Raw genomic sequence first — 18,312 nt, forward strand, 5'->3', positions numbered from 1 at the left:
TACAGAATAACAATGGTCACTACACACAACAACAATGGTCACTACAGACAACAACAATGGTCACTACAGAATAACAATGGTCACTACACAAAACCAAGTAGAAGGAAGAGTGATAATTATTAAATAATTATCATTATTTAATAATTATCACTCCTTCTACTTGGTCCTGAAGGAGGCCGGCCTCGGGTGAAGAGGGGCTGTGACGATCCTTGTCTGGAACCCGTAAGTTCGGGACCGGGACGTCCACCTCCCGAGGGTCGTGTGGCCCAGGCTCTGCTTCAGGAGGCTGGGGTCGTTCATGCCCTTTATGGGGTGGTTCTTCTTCGGCCTCGACCACGACGGTCTCCGGGGTTGGAGGTCCCTGTGCCCTTCTTCACCCACTTCGAGGTCAACCCCGAAACTCACAGTTCCTGCGACGGCGCTGGAACCAATCGTATTGGCGTATGCCTTTCCATTGGAGACTTTCAGCGCCGTGGAGAGGGGGTGGGACCTGCTGCCTGGGTAACAGCTTCTCCCCCGAATCAACCTACCCTGGTTTTGCGCCCTGGTGAGGCCACTCCAGACCGACAACCAGAGCGCAACTCCATAGTCTCCTGAGACTGATGGATGCATACTGCTACTACTACTACACAGCAATGGTCACTACTCAACAACAATAGTCACTACTCAACAACAATGGTCACTACTCAACAACAATAGTCACTACTCAACAACAATGGTCACTACTCAACAACAATGGTCACTACTCAACAACAATGGTCACTACACAACAACAATGGTCACTACACAATAACAATGGTCACTACTCAACAACAATGGTCACTACTCAACAACAATGGTCACTACTCAACAACAATGGTCACTACTCAACAACAATGGTCACTACACAATAACAATGGTCACTACACAACAACAATAGTCACTACTCAACAACAATGGTCACTACTGAACAACAATGGTCACTACTCAACAACAATGGTCACTACACAATAACAATGGTCACTACTCAACAACAATGGTCACTACTCAACAACAATGGTCACTACTCAACAACAATGGTCACTACTCAACAACAATGGTCACTACTCAACAACAATGGTCACTACACAATAACAATGGTCAATACTCAACAACAATGGTCACTACTCAACAACAATGGTCACTACTCAACAACAATGGTCACTACTCAACAATAATGCTCACTACTCAACAACAGTGGTCACAACTCAACAACAATGGTCACTACTCAACAACAATGGTCACTACACAACAGCAATGGTCGCTACACAACAACAATGGTCACTACTCAACAACTATGGTCACTACTCAACAACAATGGTCACTACACAACAACAATGATCACTACTCAACAACAATGGTCACTACTCAACAACAATGGTCACTACTCAACAACAATGGTCACTACACAACAACAATGGTCACTACACAACAATGGTCACTACACAACAACAATGGTCACTACACAACAATGGTCACTACACAACAATGGTCACTACACAACAATGATCACTACACAATAATGGTCACTACACAACAATGATCACTACACAATAATGGTCACTACACAACAATGGTCACTATAATGTGACCATTGTTGTGTAATGACCATTGTGTAGTGACAAACATACAAGTATGAATACTGTATGTTTTAAAGTATGAATACTGTATATTTTAAAGAATGAGTACTGTATGTTTTAAAGTATGAATACTGAATGCTTTTAAAGTATGAGTACAGTGTGTTTTTAGAGTATGAATACTAAATGTTTTTAAAGTATGAATACTGTATGTTTTAAAGAATGGTTGCTGTATGTTTTAAAGTATGAATACTGTATGTTTTTAAAGTATGAGTACTGGATGTTTTAAAGTATGAATACTGAATGTTTTAAAGTATGAATACTGTATGTTTTAAAGTATGAATACTGAATGTTTTTAAAGTATGAATACTGTATTTTTTTTTACACTCTATTGCATATGTCTGTTTATGCACTGCAAGATATCCATTCCTTACACCACTACACCATCCCCCACTACATCCCAGAGGCCGGACGAAGTGTTTGCCAGGGTGCTTAAAGAATGCAAAGAGGAGTTTCGCGAGCCGTTGTCTACCATATTTAATAATTCATTAGAGACAGGCAAATTGCCTGACTCTGTCTGTCGTGGAAGGTTGCTAATGTGGTACCAATTTTCAAGAGAGAGGAGAAAGATCATTTGCGTCGAACTATAGGTCAATTAACGTCTATTGTGGGAAACTGATTGAATAAAAAATTTCAAAAGCCATTCGTCTACAGCTTGAAAAACATGGATTGATAAATCACAACATGGTTTAACTAAGAGCCACTCAAATTTGATAAATTTAATGTCATTCTATTCCTGCACAGTTGAGGCAGTAGATAGTGTAAAGATTTGTAATGTTGTGTACCTTGACTTTAGCAAAGCTTTTGATACAGTGCCACATGAATGATTAAAAAGATAGAGGTTCACAGAATTTGTGATGCTATATTAAGTTGGATTAGGGCATGGCTATACTATAGGAAGACACATTTATGAATGACTTTGAGTAGGAATAAATTGTAGCTGCCGCGTATGGGCCAATAGGCCTTCTACAGTTACCTTGATTCTTTGAACATCATTCCTTCATTACACCATCCCTGGAGTTTATGTGAAAGAGTTACCTGATGCTTGGACAAAGAGTGTCTTTGTTCCTATCCCCAAACCACATTCAAATAATTATAGGCCCATATCTCTAACATCGTGTGTTTGTAAAGTACTTGAACGCATTGTCCTCAACAGACTCATGTATCGTATACAGGGGCACCTGTCACCCCACCTGTTTGGGTTTATTCCCGGGCTCAGTACACAACACTGTTTTGCTGATTACTTGGCTCATTCAAACTTTCCCTGTCTCCATCGATCTAGCAGCAGACTTTGACAGTGCAAACAGGAAAATCATATGAGAACAGCTGGGAATTCAAGGTCAATTGCTGAAATGGATATTGGGTTTATTTTAATTTATCTATTTATAAATTCATTTTTATTAGACAATGATTACTTTTGACTGCACGAGGCTATGATTATTTTTTGACTGCACGAGGCTATGATTATTTTTGACTGCACGAGGCTATGATTACTATTGACTGCACGAGGCAATGATTACTTTTGACTGGACGAGGCTATGATTACTTTTGACTGCACGAGGCTATGATTACTTTTGACTGCACGAGGCTATGATTACTTTTGACTGCACGAGGCAATTATTACATTTGACTGCACGAGGCTATGATTACTTTTGTCTGCGCGAGGCAATGATTACTTTTGACTGCACGAGACTATGATTACTGTTGACTGCACGAGGCTTTGATTACTGTTGACTGCACGAGGCTATGATTACTGTTGACTGCACGAGGCAATGATTACTGTTGACTGCGCGAGGCAATGATTACTGTTGACTGCACGAGGCTATGATTACTGTTGACTGCACGAGGCAATGATTACTGTTGACTGCACGAGGCAATGATTACTGTTGACTGCACGAGGCAATGATTGCTTTTAACTGCACGAGGCTATGATTACTGTTGACTGCGCGAGGCAATGATTACTTTTGACTGCACCACGCTATGATTACTGTTGACTGCACGAGGCAATGATTACTCTTGACTGCGCGAGGCAATGATTACTGTTGACTGCACGAGGCTATGATTACTGTTGACTGCACGAGGTAATGATTGCTTTTAACTGCACGAGGCAATGATTGCTTTTAACTGCACGAGGCTATGATTACTTTTATCTTCTCTGCTTCCTTCCCTTTAATAATTGAAAACTAATAAGAACATATTTAGAACACTCGGGTGGTTGCTGATAGCTAAAGTTAAACCTGCAGCTCATACGTTCTGACACATTAAGTATCTATCTATATGGAACACTTAAAGCTACTGTGACGTTCAGACTTATTACATAGTGCAAAAGTGCGAGTGTGACGAGCAGTTATTGATCAACGACGTCAGAGCGTGTGAATGGTATTCATGACAACCTCCAGTGACGTCAACATTCAGTAGCCAGGATTAGTCTTCCTTAGTAAACTTTCAATGACAAACGTTGATGCGAGAAGCGTTTGGAGCCTAGTGCTGAGGTGAGAATTAATATCCTAGGCTGGTGTCTTTGTCACACGTGAGGCTGGTGTCTTTGTCACACGTGAGGCTGGTGTCTTTGTCACAAGTGAGGCTAGTGTCTTTGTCCCACGTGAGGCTAGTGTCTTTGTCACACGTGAGGCTAGTGTCTTTGTCCCACGGGAGGCTGGTGTCTTTGTCACACGTGAGGCTGGTGTCTTTGTCACACGTGAGGCTGGTGTCTTTGTCACACGTGAGGCTGGCGTCTTTGTCACACGTGAGGCTGGTGTCTTTGTCACACGTGAGGCTAGTGTCTTTGTCACACGTGAGGCTAGTGTCTTTGTCACACGTGGGGCTGGTGTCTTTGTCACACGTGAGGCTTGTGTCTTTGTCACACGTGAGGCTAGTGTCTTTGTCACACGTGAGGCTAGTGTCTTTGTCACACGTGAGACTGGTGTCTTTGTCACACGTGAGGCTGGTGTCTTTGTCACACGTGAGGCTAGTGTCTTTGTCACACGTGAGGCTGGTGTCTTTGTCACACGTGAGGCTAGTGTCTTTGTCACACGTGAGGCTGGTGTCTTTGTCACACGTGAGGCTAGTGTCTTTGTCACACGTGAGGCTGGTGTCTTTGTCACACGTGAGGCTAGTGTCTTTGTCACACGTGAGGCTAGTGTCTTTGTCCCACGTGAGGCTAGTGTCTTTGTCACACGTGAGGCTAGTGTCTTTGTCACACGTGAGGCTGGTGTCTTTGTCACACGTGAGGCTGGTGTCTTTGTCACACGTGAGGCTAGTGTCTTTGTCACACGTGAGGCTAGTGTCTTTGTCACACGTGAGGCTGGTGTCTTTGTCACACGTGAGGCTGGTGTCTTTGTCACACGTGAGGCTGGTGTCTTTGTCACACGTGAGGCTAGTGTCTTTATTCCACGTAAGGCTTTGTCTTTGTCACACGTGAGGCTGGTGTCTTTGTCACATGTGAGGCTGGTGTCTTTGTCACACGTGAGGCTGGTGTCTTTGTCACACGTGAGGCTAGTGTCTTTGTCACACGTGAGGCTGGTGTCTTTGTCACACGTGAGGCTAGTGTCTTTATCCCACGTAAGGCTGGTGTCTTTGTCACATGTGAGGCTGGTGTCTTTGTCACACGTGAGGCTGGTGTCTTTGTCACACGTGAGGCTAATGTCTTTGTCACACGTGAGGCTGGTGTCTTTGTCACATGTGAGGCTGGTGTCTTTGTCACACGTGAGGCTGGTGTCTTTGTCACACGTGAGGCTAGTGTCTTTGTCACACGTGAGGCTGGTGTCTTTGTCACACGTGAGGCTAGTGTCTTTTTCACACGTGAGGCTAGTGTCTTTGTCACACGTGAGGCTAGTGTCTTTGTCACACGTGAGGCTAGTGTCTTTGTCACACGTGAGGCTGGTGTCTTTGTCACACGTGAGGCTGGTGTCTTTGTCACACGTGAGGCTGGCGTCTTTGTCACACGTGAGGCTGGTGTCTTTGTCACACGTGAGGCTAGTGTCTTTGTCACACGTGAGGCTAGTGTCTTTGTCACACGTGGGGCTGGTGTCTTTGTCACACGTGAGGCTAGTGTCTTTTTCACACGTGAGGCTAGTGTCTTTGTCACACGTGAGGCTAGTGTCTTTGTCACACGTGAGGCTAGTGTCTTTGTCACACGTGAGGCTAGTGTCTTTGTCACACGTGAGGCTGGTGTCTTTGTCACACGTGAGGCTAGTGTCTTTGTCACACGTGAGGCTAGTGTCTTTGTCCCACGTGAGGCTAGTGTCTTTGTCACACGTGAGGCTAGTGTCTTTGTCACACGTGAGGCTGGTGTCTTTGTCACACGTGAGGCTGGTGTCTTTGTCACACGTGAGGCTAGTGTCTTTGTCACACGTGAGGCTAGTGTCTTTGTCACACGTGAGGCTGGTGTCTTTGTCACACGTGAGGCTGGTGTCTTTGTCACACGTGAGGCTGGTGTCTTTGTCACACGTGAGGCTAGTGTCTTTATTCCACGTAAGGCTTTGTCTTTGTCACACGTGAGGCTGGTGTCTTTGTCACATGTGAGGCTGGTGTCTTTGTCACACGTGAGGCTGGTGTCTTTGTCACACGTGAGGCTAGTGTCTTTGTCACACGTGAGGCTGGTGTCTTTGTCACACGTGAGGCTAGTGTCTTTATCCCACGTAAGGCTGGTGTCTTTGTCACATGTGAGGCTGGTGTCTTTGTCACACGTGAGGCTGGTGTCTTTGTCACACGTGAGGCTAATGTCTTTGTCACACGTGAGGCTGGTGTCTTTGTCACATGTGAGGCTGGTGTCTTTGTCACACGTGAGGCTGGTGTCTTTGTCACACGTGAGGCTAGTGTCTTTGTCACACGTGAGGCTGGTGTCTTTGTCACACGTGAGGCTAGTGTCTTTTTCACACGTGAGGCTAGTGTCTTTGTCACACGTGAGGCTAGTGTCTTTGTCACACGTGAGGCTAGTGTCTTTGTCACACCTGAGGCTGGTGTCTTTGTCACACGTGAGGCTAGTGTCTTTGTCACACGTGAGGCTGGTGTCTTTGTCACGCGTGATGTCTGTGTCATGATCAAGGCAAGTTTATTTTAATTCCATTCTTCTGACATGTAATAAAAATTCTATAACTTGTCACAAATAAAATTCTTTTCATCAAATTTAGTAAGAAAATTTCACTGAATGACCCGATAGAATATGACATAACGATTGATTTGGCACTTTTGACAGCAAATCACACAATCTGCCCATTAACAGCAAACAAACACAATTTGCGTCTCCATATTAAACCTATCTTAACGAGCCTAGCCTGAGGACCGCTTGCAGTATTGACATGCTTCGAACCCTCCATCTCGCTAGTATGACTCACGGGATGCTCGTAAGCCTCCATCACCCACCACAGGGCCAGCCATCTCTCTGAAACATATATTGATAATCTGGCAGAGGATGCTGAGTCTGGAGATGAGGCGGGACACGCTGCCAGCATCAGGGCGCTGGATGATGAATACTTAGGACGGCGACAAGCACCGTGATTAATGGCTGGCGCCCTAGACGGCTTCAAGACATAAATTAAACACGTGTCGTATCAACGACGGGTGTTGGGGCATCTGCCATCCCATCTTCATGCCCAAACACACGGGGGTATAAAAGACTTGGTCGGGGTACCCGGCGTTGCCCGGGGACTGTCTCTCTTGTCATCTATTTATCTATTTATCAGTATAAATCATCTATTTATCTATCCACTTGTCCATCCATTTCTCCAGCTGTCTATTCATCTATCCATCGATTCATTTGTTCATCTATTCATCGATCTTCTTTCGGTCTGTTTCTCCATCTATCCTTCCTTCCATGTATCTTTGCAGAATATAATAGTTACCCCATTCGAATGTATGGTTCTTCAGTTTTCTATTGGAGCTGGAAGTTCACAATATAATTTTCATGTTTTATAGAACTACGGCCTTACTTTAAATAACAGGAAATATATGTTAGTTTTCCCGAGATCAATGAATAATGGTGTATATTTCTATAAGGAAAAAGTCTTTAATTTTCATTATTAATTTCGCAGGTATCCTGGCGGGCAGTGCCAAAAACCGTTGTTGGGGTTTGAAAGTGGCACTGGCACGCTGTTCCCTTATGAATTCTAGCGACTCCGATTAGCCTATGATCATCCCCTACCCCACACCATTCCCTCCACCAATTTAGGTGAAGCTCGCCCGAAGCGTCTGGCCTCCAGCTTTGGACAGACAAATAGATATTCTATCTCACAGTACAAACTTTTCACTGGAATACCTGTAACCTCCATCAATATTTAACAGAATATACTCTTCCTGGTTCTAACTGAATACGATCACTGATATTACAAATTTGTCTCATATATATATATATATATATATATATATATATATATATATATATATATATATATATATATATATATATATATGTCGTACCTAGTAGCCAGAACGCACTTCTCAGCCTACTATGCAAGGCCCGATTTGCCAAATAAGCCAAGTTTTCATGAATTAATTGTTTTTCGACGACCTAACCTACCTAACCTAACCTAACCTAACTTTTTTGGCTACCTAACCTAACCTAACCTATAAAGATAGGTTAGGTTAGGTTAGGTAGGGTTGGTTAGGTTCGGTCATATATCTACGTTAATTTTAACTACAATAAAAAAAAAATTGACCTCATACATAATCAAATGGGTAGCTTTATCATTTCATAAGAAAAAAATTTGAGAAAATATATTAATTCAGGAAAACTTGGCTTATTAGGCAAATTTGGCCTTGCATATTAGGCTGAGAAGTGCGTTCTGGCTACTAGGTACGACATATATATATATATATATATATATATATATATATATATATATATATATATATATATATATATATATATATATGTCGTACCTAATAGCCAGAACGCACTTCTCAGCCTACTATTCAAGGCCCGATTTGCCTAATAAGCCAAGTTTTCATGAATTAATGTTTTTTCGTCTACCTAACCTACCTAACCTAACCTAACCTAACTTTTTTTGGCTACCTAACCTAACCTTACCTATAAATATAGGTTAGGTTAGGTTAGGTAGGGTTGGTTAGGTTCGGTCATATATCTACGTTAATTTTAACTCCAATAAAAAAAAATTGACCTCATACATAGAGAAAAGGGTTGCTTTATCATTTCATAAGAAAAAAATTTTAGTAAATATATTAATTCAGGAAAACTTGGCTTATTAGGCAAATCGGGCCTTGAATAGTAGGCTGAGAAGTGAGTTCTGGCTACTAGGTACGACATATATATATATATACATTATTAAATATGACCGAAAAAGTAAGATTAATAATTCTAACACGAATTTTCTCAATCTTTCGTACATTTCTTTTCACTGTTGGTGGTAATTCAAAAATCAATTCTCCAAAATTCATTTTTATTTCTAGTCTGACGCGACACTTGAGCGCGTTTCGTAAAACTTATTACATTTTCAAAGACTTTAGTTTACACATACACAACTGAATAGAACTTACACATCTCCGATTTGTTTTATATCTACATTTGAGTGAGGTGGATGGGGTGAGGTGTATTAATAGGGTATTAAATGGAAGACACTGCTTTGTGTCCAGACACAAAGCAGAACGCTTTAAAAGAGACTAACGTCGTCTATGCCTTCAAATGCCCTCTTGGGGACTGTAAGCTCCAAAAAACCCAGTATATAGGCAAGACAACAACATCTCTTTCTAGGCGTTTAACGATGCATAAGCAACAGGGCTCCATTAAGGAACATATAATCTCTTCCCACAACCAAATTATCGCCAGAGAAATCCTAGTAAACAACACAGAAATCATCGATAGATACAGCGATAGCAGGCGGCTTGACGTTTGCGAGGCACTACACATTAAGAAGTCAACACCAGCAATCAACAGCAAATTAATGCCCAACTATATTCTACCCACCTCAAGACTCCGCTCCAATATAGAAGCATCAAGAAATATGGACCAATAGGCTTTCTACAATCACTTCCATTCAATACCCATTGTTTCGTGTTCTGTCTTGTGTTGATGAATTTAATACCCTATTAATACCACCTCACCCCATCCACCTCACTCAAATGTAGATATAAAACAAATCGGAGATGTGTAAGTTCTATTCAGTTGTGTATGTGTAAACTAAAGTCTTTGAAAATGTAATAAGTTTTACGATACGCGCTCGTGTCGCGTCAGACTAGAAATAAAAATGAATTTTGGAGAATTGATTTTTGAATTACCACCAACAGTGAAAAGAAATGTACGAAACATTGAGAAAATTCGTGTTAGAATTATTAATCTTACTTTTTCGGTCATATTTAATAATATATGTCTACAGGAAAGACTGCTACCAAAATATACTAATATATATATATATATATATATATATATATATATATATATATATATATATATATATATATATATATATACATATATATATATATATATATATATATATATATATATATATATATATATATATATATATATAGATAGATAGATAGATATGCATGCTTGTTTTAATTATAGACACAAAGATTTATTATATTTGACGAGAACTTTTATTTTCTCCATTTTTCTATTATAAACATTTTCTCTATAATTGTTAACAAAAATTCAAAATATTGAATTTTACGGTCTAAACATTTGGTTAATATTCGGTTCGTTGTATATGTGTGTACGAAACAACTGAATCCCAATTCAGCGGTGATGTTAAAAATAGAACAAGACGAAATTGTCACTGGAGGACTGCTCAGGACGTAATGGGGTGGAAGTGGTGTGAATGGGCAATACTGTTGAAATTTGAGGTGCGGTGTCGGACAAATGAAGATGGTTAGCTAGTGAATTAGAGGTTAGAAAGGCTGCTAGTGGCTAGAGAAGTTAGAGAAATGGACGGAGGGAGATAAGAAGCAAAGGTTGATGGAATAAATGAAATAAGAACAGTCGCGATGGGAGGCCGGGATGTGGGGGGGGGGGGGGGAACACGAGGGTCAGGGCAGAGGATAAATATAGAATTGAATGAAAAAATATTGTTGGTAAGAAAACATAATATTGTGAGGAAAGTGAACTCTGAGACAGGTGGGAAAGAGAGAGAGAGAAAGAGCAATACTGTCTAGGTGAGGGGAAAGTTAGTGCTCGCTAAGGAATGTGTTGTGAGGGGAGGGGAGAGAGAGAAAGGAAGGAGCGGTGAGAGAGAGAGAGGAAAAGAATGCGTGAGCTGAGAAACGCGGACCGAAGCTCTGGGGTGTTAAAGCTGCGAGGCTTTCCCTTCGTGGGACTCAAATGTGAGAAGGATGGGATGGTGTGACGGATGGTGGGAGGGAGAAGTAGAGCAGCGTTAAAGGTGAGATGGAAGGAGAGAGAGAGAGAGAAGGAGCAGAAAGTAAAGGTAGGGATACTTGATGTGTTGGGTGGATGGTTGATTTTTTGAGAGGGAGAGAATGGGTGAGGAGAGGACAAAATAACAATGTGTTAGGAGGGAGAGAAGGGCTGTAATGGGGCATAAGATTATCAGAAGAGGTTGAGCATGTTTATTAGATAAACATAGAGGTAGGGGAGGTGAGACGGATATAATAACAGGAGTATAAAGATGTAGGGATGTGAGTGGAGTAGACTTACGGGTTATTCATACCCGTGCCACCTCTTGGGTGGCTTAATCTTCATCAATCAATCAATGGGTAGAAAGAAGGCTGTTGGGCAGTAGAACTCCCAGAACTCCATCCAGGTACAATCCAAAAGGGGCTGGGTTAGAATGCTTGAAGGAACAGCGTGTATGTGTGTGTATCTACTCGCCCAGTTGTTTAGTTTGCACATTGTTTAATTTGTATAAGTAAGCTTCTGCGTTTTCATAAAGATTTTAAGTGGCAAAGCCTCGTGACCCTATCAGCACTGGTCTCATAAATCATAAAACTGTGGATGAAGCTTCCGTCAACAGCCTCATATCTGCGTCAACAGTCTCATATCTGGATCAACAGCTTCATATCTGCGTCAACAGTCTAATATCTGCGTCAACAGCCTCATATCTGCGTCAACAACCTCATCTTGTAGCTCCTAACATTTCCTCGCTGATCCCAAAATAAAAGTGTTTTATTTAAGTGAAAGTGAAATGAAAGTGTGAACATCACTGGCTTCATTAGGTAACCTTCTTCCTGTTATGGTTCTGTGTTTTATTGCTTCTTATACTGAAATGTCTAATGTTTATTATTTGTATTATGATCCGTTTCACTTGAGAATGAAGTTGAAAAAATAACTACAAAAGTTATTTTTACAGTCTTCTTATGGCCGGACGGAGATGCGATTCGTTGATCGTGTCAACATTTTCAAAGGCCGAGTAAAGTGAATATAATCTTGCATGTACGACCTGAATATTACAACCCATCCTCCTGTTTATATAGTACTTTGTGTAACTATGTGGACCATCGTACATATATTGACGTATTGGACAATTAGATAGTAAAATTTGGTACTATTAGTCTGAAGAAAGTAAGGGCAAAAACAAACTTAAGAATTCCTAGACCTAGTTCAGTACATATATATGCTATATTAGGCCTCAGATGGCATGTATTAGGTCTAGGATGGTTAGATTTTATTGGCAAAATATATACAAAATCTTTTGCAGTTTGTCCAAATTCAGTGGTACCAAATTCTACTTTCCAAATGCCCATTACGTCAATAATACAATGGTGCACATCACGGCTATAAGTACTGTCTGAAACAGGAGGATGGTCTAGAATATAACCGAGAGAGGGAAGTGTGTCTTATTGACATCCAGTTATTGCGACTTAGCCTGCATGCGACCATAGCCTCATGACACACAATAATAGAGGTTTCCCCGCGCAGGTTGGTGCTCGTGGGTGGCGGGTCCGGTCTTCGTGGAGTCTCCCGCCAACGTGACGGTGAGCGAGGGCGCCCACGCCTTCCTCCCCTGCCGGGTGGCCAACCTCGGCGACAGATCCGTAAGTATATGCACACTTCTCAAACTGTTTATTGTGCGCGGGAGATTTTGCTTCAACCAGTTGACTGGAAAGTTGAAAGAGTTATAAGAGCGGTTCTGTTGGCCCTAATAACCAGTCTTCACTCTTTTTCCTACGAAATCTCCTGCAGATAGTCTTGCAATTCCTAGCCTTACAATTCGGCTAGGAAATAGTTACCGGAATTTACCCAAGAGACACTAACACTCTAGTGCCTTCGACAAGGACAGGAAGCAGGCGGCTTGTCAAACGCCACACCTATCCCATTCCTACTGGTATCGGTCGACTCAACTGTTCATGGGTAATAAGGAAATAATAAATAATCTGCACTAACCTATTTTGAAGGGGGTAAGGGATCTCTCCTTGCTTTTTAACAACTCATTATTATAGATAAAAGAGACGCAGTTAAATTGGCCAACAATAAATCTTTGCTTAATATTCTTGAAAAGTAGAATGGAGACTTGAAGTTTTCTTGGTCTACAATATACTTTAGGTTGTATATAAAATTCTTTTTCTACTCCAGTGGAATTCTCTTAAGCGTGAAGGAACTGTCAGATTCAAGGATACAACTGTTTTGGGGCCTTAGGTCAAAATAGTTAATGAGCCCATCCTAAACAGGCCTAACTAAAGCAACAACATGGAAAACATTATTTTTGTTATTTGAAGAAATTTTGAAAGCTTTGAAACGAATGTCAGCGCAGCTTCTTTCTTAGATTTTAATTTACGTTTTGAGACTTTAAACATACAACAAAAGTATGTATGTATACTATTAACATACAACAAAAGTATGTATGTATACTTTTAACATACAACATAAACAGTATTAGGAATTAGGTCTCGCTTCTCGGCGTATTCACACACAGAGTTCATTAGTGCTGGACTATGTTCAAGCCTAACGCGTACTTGCTGATTGATCAGTAAACTACCTAAAGTATACATGCTGATTGATCAGTAAACTACCTAAAGTATACATGCTGATTGATCAGTAAACTACCTAAAGTATACATGCTGATTGATCAGTAAACTACCTAAAGTATACATGCTGATTGATCAGTAAACTACCTAAAGTATACATGCTGATTGATCAGTAAACTACCTAAAGTATACATGCTGATTGATCAGTAAACTACCTAAAGAATACATGCTGATTGATCAGTACACTACCTAAAGTATACATGTTGATTGATCAGTAAACTACCTAAAGTATGCATGCTGATTGATCAGTAAACTACCTAAAGTATACATGCTGATTGATCAGTACACTACCTAAAGTATACATGCTGATTGATCAGTAAACTACCTAAAGTATACATGCTGATTGATCAGTAAACTACCCAATGTATACTTGCTGACTGATCAGTAAACTACCTAAAGTATACTTGCTGATTGATCAGTAAACTACCCAATGTATACTTGCTGATTGATCAGTAAACTACCTAAAGTATACTTGCTGATTGATCAATACACTACATAAAGTATACTTGCTGATTGATCAGTAAACTACTTAAAGTATACTTGCTGATTGATCAGTACATTACCTAAAGTATACTTGCTGATTGGTCAGTACACTACCTAAAGTATATTTGCTGATTGATCACTAAACTACCTGAAGTATACTTACTGATTGATCAGTATACTACCTAAAGTATACTTACTGATTGATCAGTACACTACGTAAAGTATACTTGCTGATTGATCAGTAAACTACCTAAAGTATACTTGCTGATTGATCACTAAACTACCTAAAGTATACTTACTGATTGATCAGTATACTACCTAAAGTATACTTGCTGATTGATCAGTATACTACCTAAAGTATACTTGCTGATTGATCAGTAAACTATTGTGGTGGCATACAATAGCTCTCCAGAGCCATTGCCAGGTGTTAGTATTACGGCCAAACAACCTATGGAGATTTCCTATGTCTTGCACAAGTTCTCTCTGACCAGCCAGCAACTATGCTCAACGGCAAAAGATAACTTTCGGTTTATATACATACACCAAGAAGTCTGGTATACCCAGAGTGCTCCAGAGGTTTTTATAGACTTTAAGTCCAACACCAAACATGTAAAATTAAATCCAAATACGTATATTGTTAAATATAATTAACCAACAAATTAGTAAAACTTTAGGCTAATTATCATGTCCCAAGTTCCGTCTCGGTGGAACTAACAGGAGCGAGTGTTCACTCCTAGTTACACCACACTAGACCAGCCAACAGACGCTAGTGTTCACTCCTAGTTACACCACACTAGACCAGCCAACAGACGCTAGTGTTCACTCCTAGTTACACCACACTAGACCAGCCAACAGACGCTAGTGTTCACTCCTAGTTACACCACACTAGACCAGCCAACAGGCGCTAGTGTTCACTCCAAGTTACACCACACTAGACCAGCCAACAGACGCTAGTGTTCACTCCTAGTTACACCACACTAGACCAGCCAACAAACGCTAGTGTTCACTCCTAGTTACACCACACTAGACCAGCCAACAAACGCTACTGTTCACTCCTAGTTACACAACACTAGACCAGCCAACAGACGCTAGTGTTCACTCCTAGTTACACCACACTTGACTATTAACACAAATTTTTTACTCGAATTTAAATCCTTTCGATAAGGCTTCAAAATGTAAATTTTCCGCTAGATGTAAAACCATTTTTTTTAGGGATGAATCTTTGTTTCTTTAATATATGTATTTATATGTATATATATATATATATATATATATATATATATATATATATATATATATATATATATATATATATATATATATATATATATATATATATGTCGTACCTAGTAGCCAGAACGCACTTCTCATCCTACTATGCAAGGCCCGATTTGCCTAGTAAGCCAAGTTTTCATGAATTAATTGTTTTTCGACTACCTAACCTACCTAATCTAACCTAACCTAACTTTTTCGGCTACCTAACCTAACCTAACCTATAAAGATAGGTTAGGTTAGGTTAGGTAGGGTTGGTTAGGTTCGGTCATATATCTAAGTTAATTTTAACTCCAATAAAAAAAAATTACATCATACATAATGAAATGGGTAGCTTTATCATTTCATAAGAAAAAAATTAGAGAAAATATATTAATTCAGGAAAACTTGGCTTATTAGGCAAATCGGGCCTTGCATAGTAGGCTAAGAAGTGCGTTCTGGCTACTAGGTACGACATATATATATGTTGTACCTAGTAGCCAGATTGCACTATTTGGCCTACTGTGCAAGGCTCGATTTGCCTAATAAGCCAAGTTTTCATGATTTTATATTTTTTTATTTTTTTCGTATGAAATGATAAATCTACCCATTTCATTATGTATGCTGTCACGTGGAGGTGGGCCGGGGCTCTGATAGCACTCGGCTGCTAGGGGCTCAAAAGGCCGAATACTCAGCCCCTCCGACTCCCGGGATTCACCGGAGTCTCCTTGGTCACACAGGAGACGACCAACAATGCCCACCTCCGCAGGTCTTTGCTTCCACCACAAAAGGGGTGCCACTGATTCACCCTGGAAGTCCTTCAGTCAAACACGGGGAAACTGCTGTTAACAGTTCCGGCCTAGACCCGTGGAGGAGTGAAGGAAGACTCAGGCTTACCTTATAACCATAACCTCCCTGAGTCTTGCCTGCCAGACAAGAAGGTTGCAGGAATTCCTTTCCCGTCTGTCTTCTCTATCTTCTTCTTAGCAAGGTCGCCAGCTGGGTTATTATATCTGCACCCCAGCAATGCAGTTCAGTGGGTGTATTATATATTGTTTGTAGCCAGAAGATTGCTACTCCCAAAGATCTGCTACTAGACTGTTGGCCCAGGGTACTCTCCCAGGAAGGTCTGTGTGGCTTTACCTCTCTCTAGCCACTACGTTAATAGTTGCCACCATTCAGGCACCGATACTGATCGGATGGCTAAGGGTACACTTTTATGTAAGTCTGTGCTGTCTTTACCACTCTCCAGGCAATAAGAACTGCTATAGAGAACGTAGTGTTCCCTAGGTGGTACTATGATAACCTTCGTGTATGCTCATAGAGAAATATCATAAATGGAGGCACACTTAAACACAGTGATAAAATGTGTGAATTTACTGATGCAAATTACATGAACACACACAGAATCACAAGTAATACATGAATATGGAAATATGGATAATAAGTCTGGAGATCGTCAGCCTCTTCTTCCACGACCTCCAACACTCCTTCAACTGGGCAGAAAAACAGGAGTCCCACACTCTCACACAGGAGGGCCTCTTCACCCCGTTGGCGCCTCTCCTTCACTGTCCTGCCATCCATACACACTGTCCCCTCTGACAGTCCTGGACACAAGCTGCCTTGCAGCCTATTCTACTACTAAAGTTTAAAAGTCCTGCTGCCACATACATAAGTAAATATTGTGGCCTAACTAGCCTACTCACACAAGGGGTAATGGGAGGGAAAATGATCTACCTTACATTCCTGGCTCACGACGCCTGTCCCTCGATGGTGTGAGGTTCCCACGCTTCCTGAATCGATCCTCGACGATCCAGGAACGTTCCACAGGTCCTCAGGTGTCGTGGAGCCTTCGCGTCGTCGCCGTTCCAATCCCTGAGATTCAGCTACCCCAATCCTGGTTCATCGATAGGCGCTGAGCTAATCACTATTTTCCCACACTCGCCCCTTCCACAAGGCGTTGCTCCTTGTCCTAGGCACGGTGTCGTCCTTCCAAAACCCTCAGTGGATGTGACCCGGTCACAGTTAGGCTTGCCCGCCACACCTTTTCAGGCCCCCAACGTCCAGCGTCGCCGCCCAGCGTCGTCGCCGAATATTTTCCCAGTTTGGCCCTCTTTCGCTCAATAAACTTGGTTCCTTTTTGCTTCCCAGAAGCGCAGGGTCTCCAATATATCCGATGGGCTGCGATAGCCTACACTAATCCACTAAGAAAGGCTTGTAGAGCCTCTAATCCTTGAGAGCAGACCGAGGTGCGTCCTGTCGCTTCCAAGGTCGGGTCAACTCTGACGTTGGCGCCGCCCGGGGCACTCAGTGACGTCACGGTGGGCCCTGATTGGTCGCCCGCGACCTAAGTCGGCCAATCCGCGATCGGCTAGTGTCCCTTCCAAAAGGTCATATCTGCATTAGGGGATACTCTTTCATTTTATATCAGGGCGCCAATTTCCCCTTATTTACAACTTATAATGTAACGTTCTCCCTTAACTGGCAGCCGGTCCGGTCGCCACATATATCATTAGACTCCCTGAACCTCAGAGAATCAGTAGGGAGAGCTGATACGACTCTTTAAGCCGGCAAACGAAAGAAATAGGAGAGGGCACCGTAACAATGCGTTATTTTTTTTAAATTTGAGTTTAAACTAACATAGATATATGACCGAACCTAACCAACCCTACTTAACCTAACCTAAACTAACATTACTAAGACAAAAAACTTATGTTCTTGATATAATATAATAATACGAAGTCCAAAAAAGCAATTGGAAACAATTTATTGAAAATAATGAAAATTACTCGGCCTATTAGGCAAATCAGGCCTTGCATAGTAGGCCGAGAAGTATATATATATATATATATATATATATATATATATATATATATATATATATATATATATATATATATATATATATATATAAGGGAAGGGAGTACCACCTCTGGCTGGAAGAAGGGGGATCCATAGCCTCGGAGGAATCCACACATAACGC

General features: G+C 41.2%; 1 protein-coding gene across 1 annotated transcript in view; it reads left to right on the forward strand.

Annotated features, from left to right (window-relative positions):
• LOC123763068 (zwei Ig domain protein zig-8-like) overlaps positions 1 to 18,312 on the forward strand; it is a 644,479-nt gene that overhangs the window by 464,054 nt on the left and 162,113 nt on the right. The window contains exon 2 of the mRNA XM_069301922.1: positions 12,490 to 12,605. Coding sequence (XP_069158023.1) covers positions 12,490 to 12,605 — 116 coding nt within the window. The remainder of the gene's footprint in view (positions 1 to 12,489; positions 12,606 to 18,312) is intronic.

The sequence above is a fragment of the Procambarus clarkii genome, chromosome 47 (assembly GCF_040958095.1).
Source record: "Procambarus clarkii isolate CNS0578487 chromosome 47, FALCON_Pclarkii_2.0, whole genome shotgun sequence".
NCBI lineage: Eukaryota > Metazoa > Arthropoda > Malacostraca > Decapoda > Cambaridae > Procambarus > Procambarus clarkii.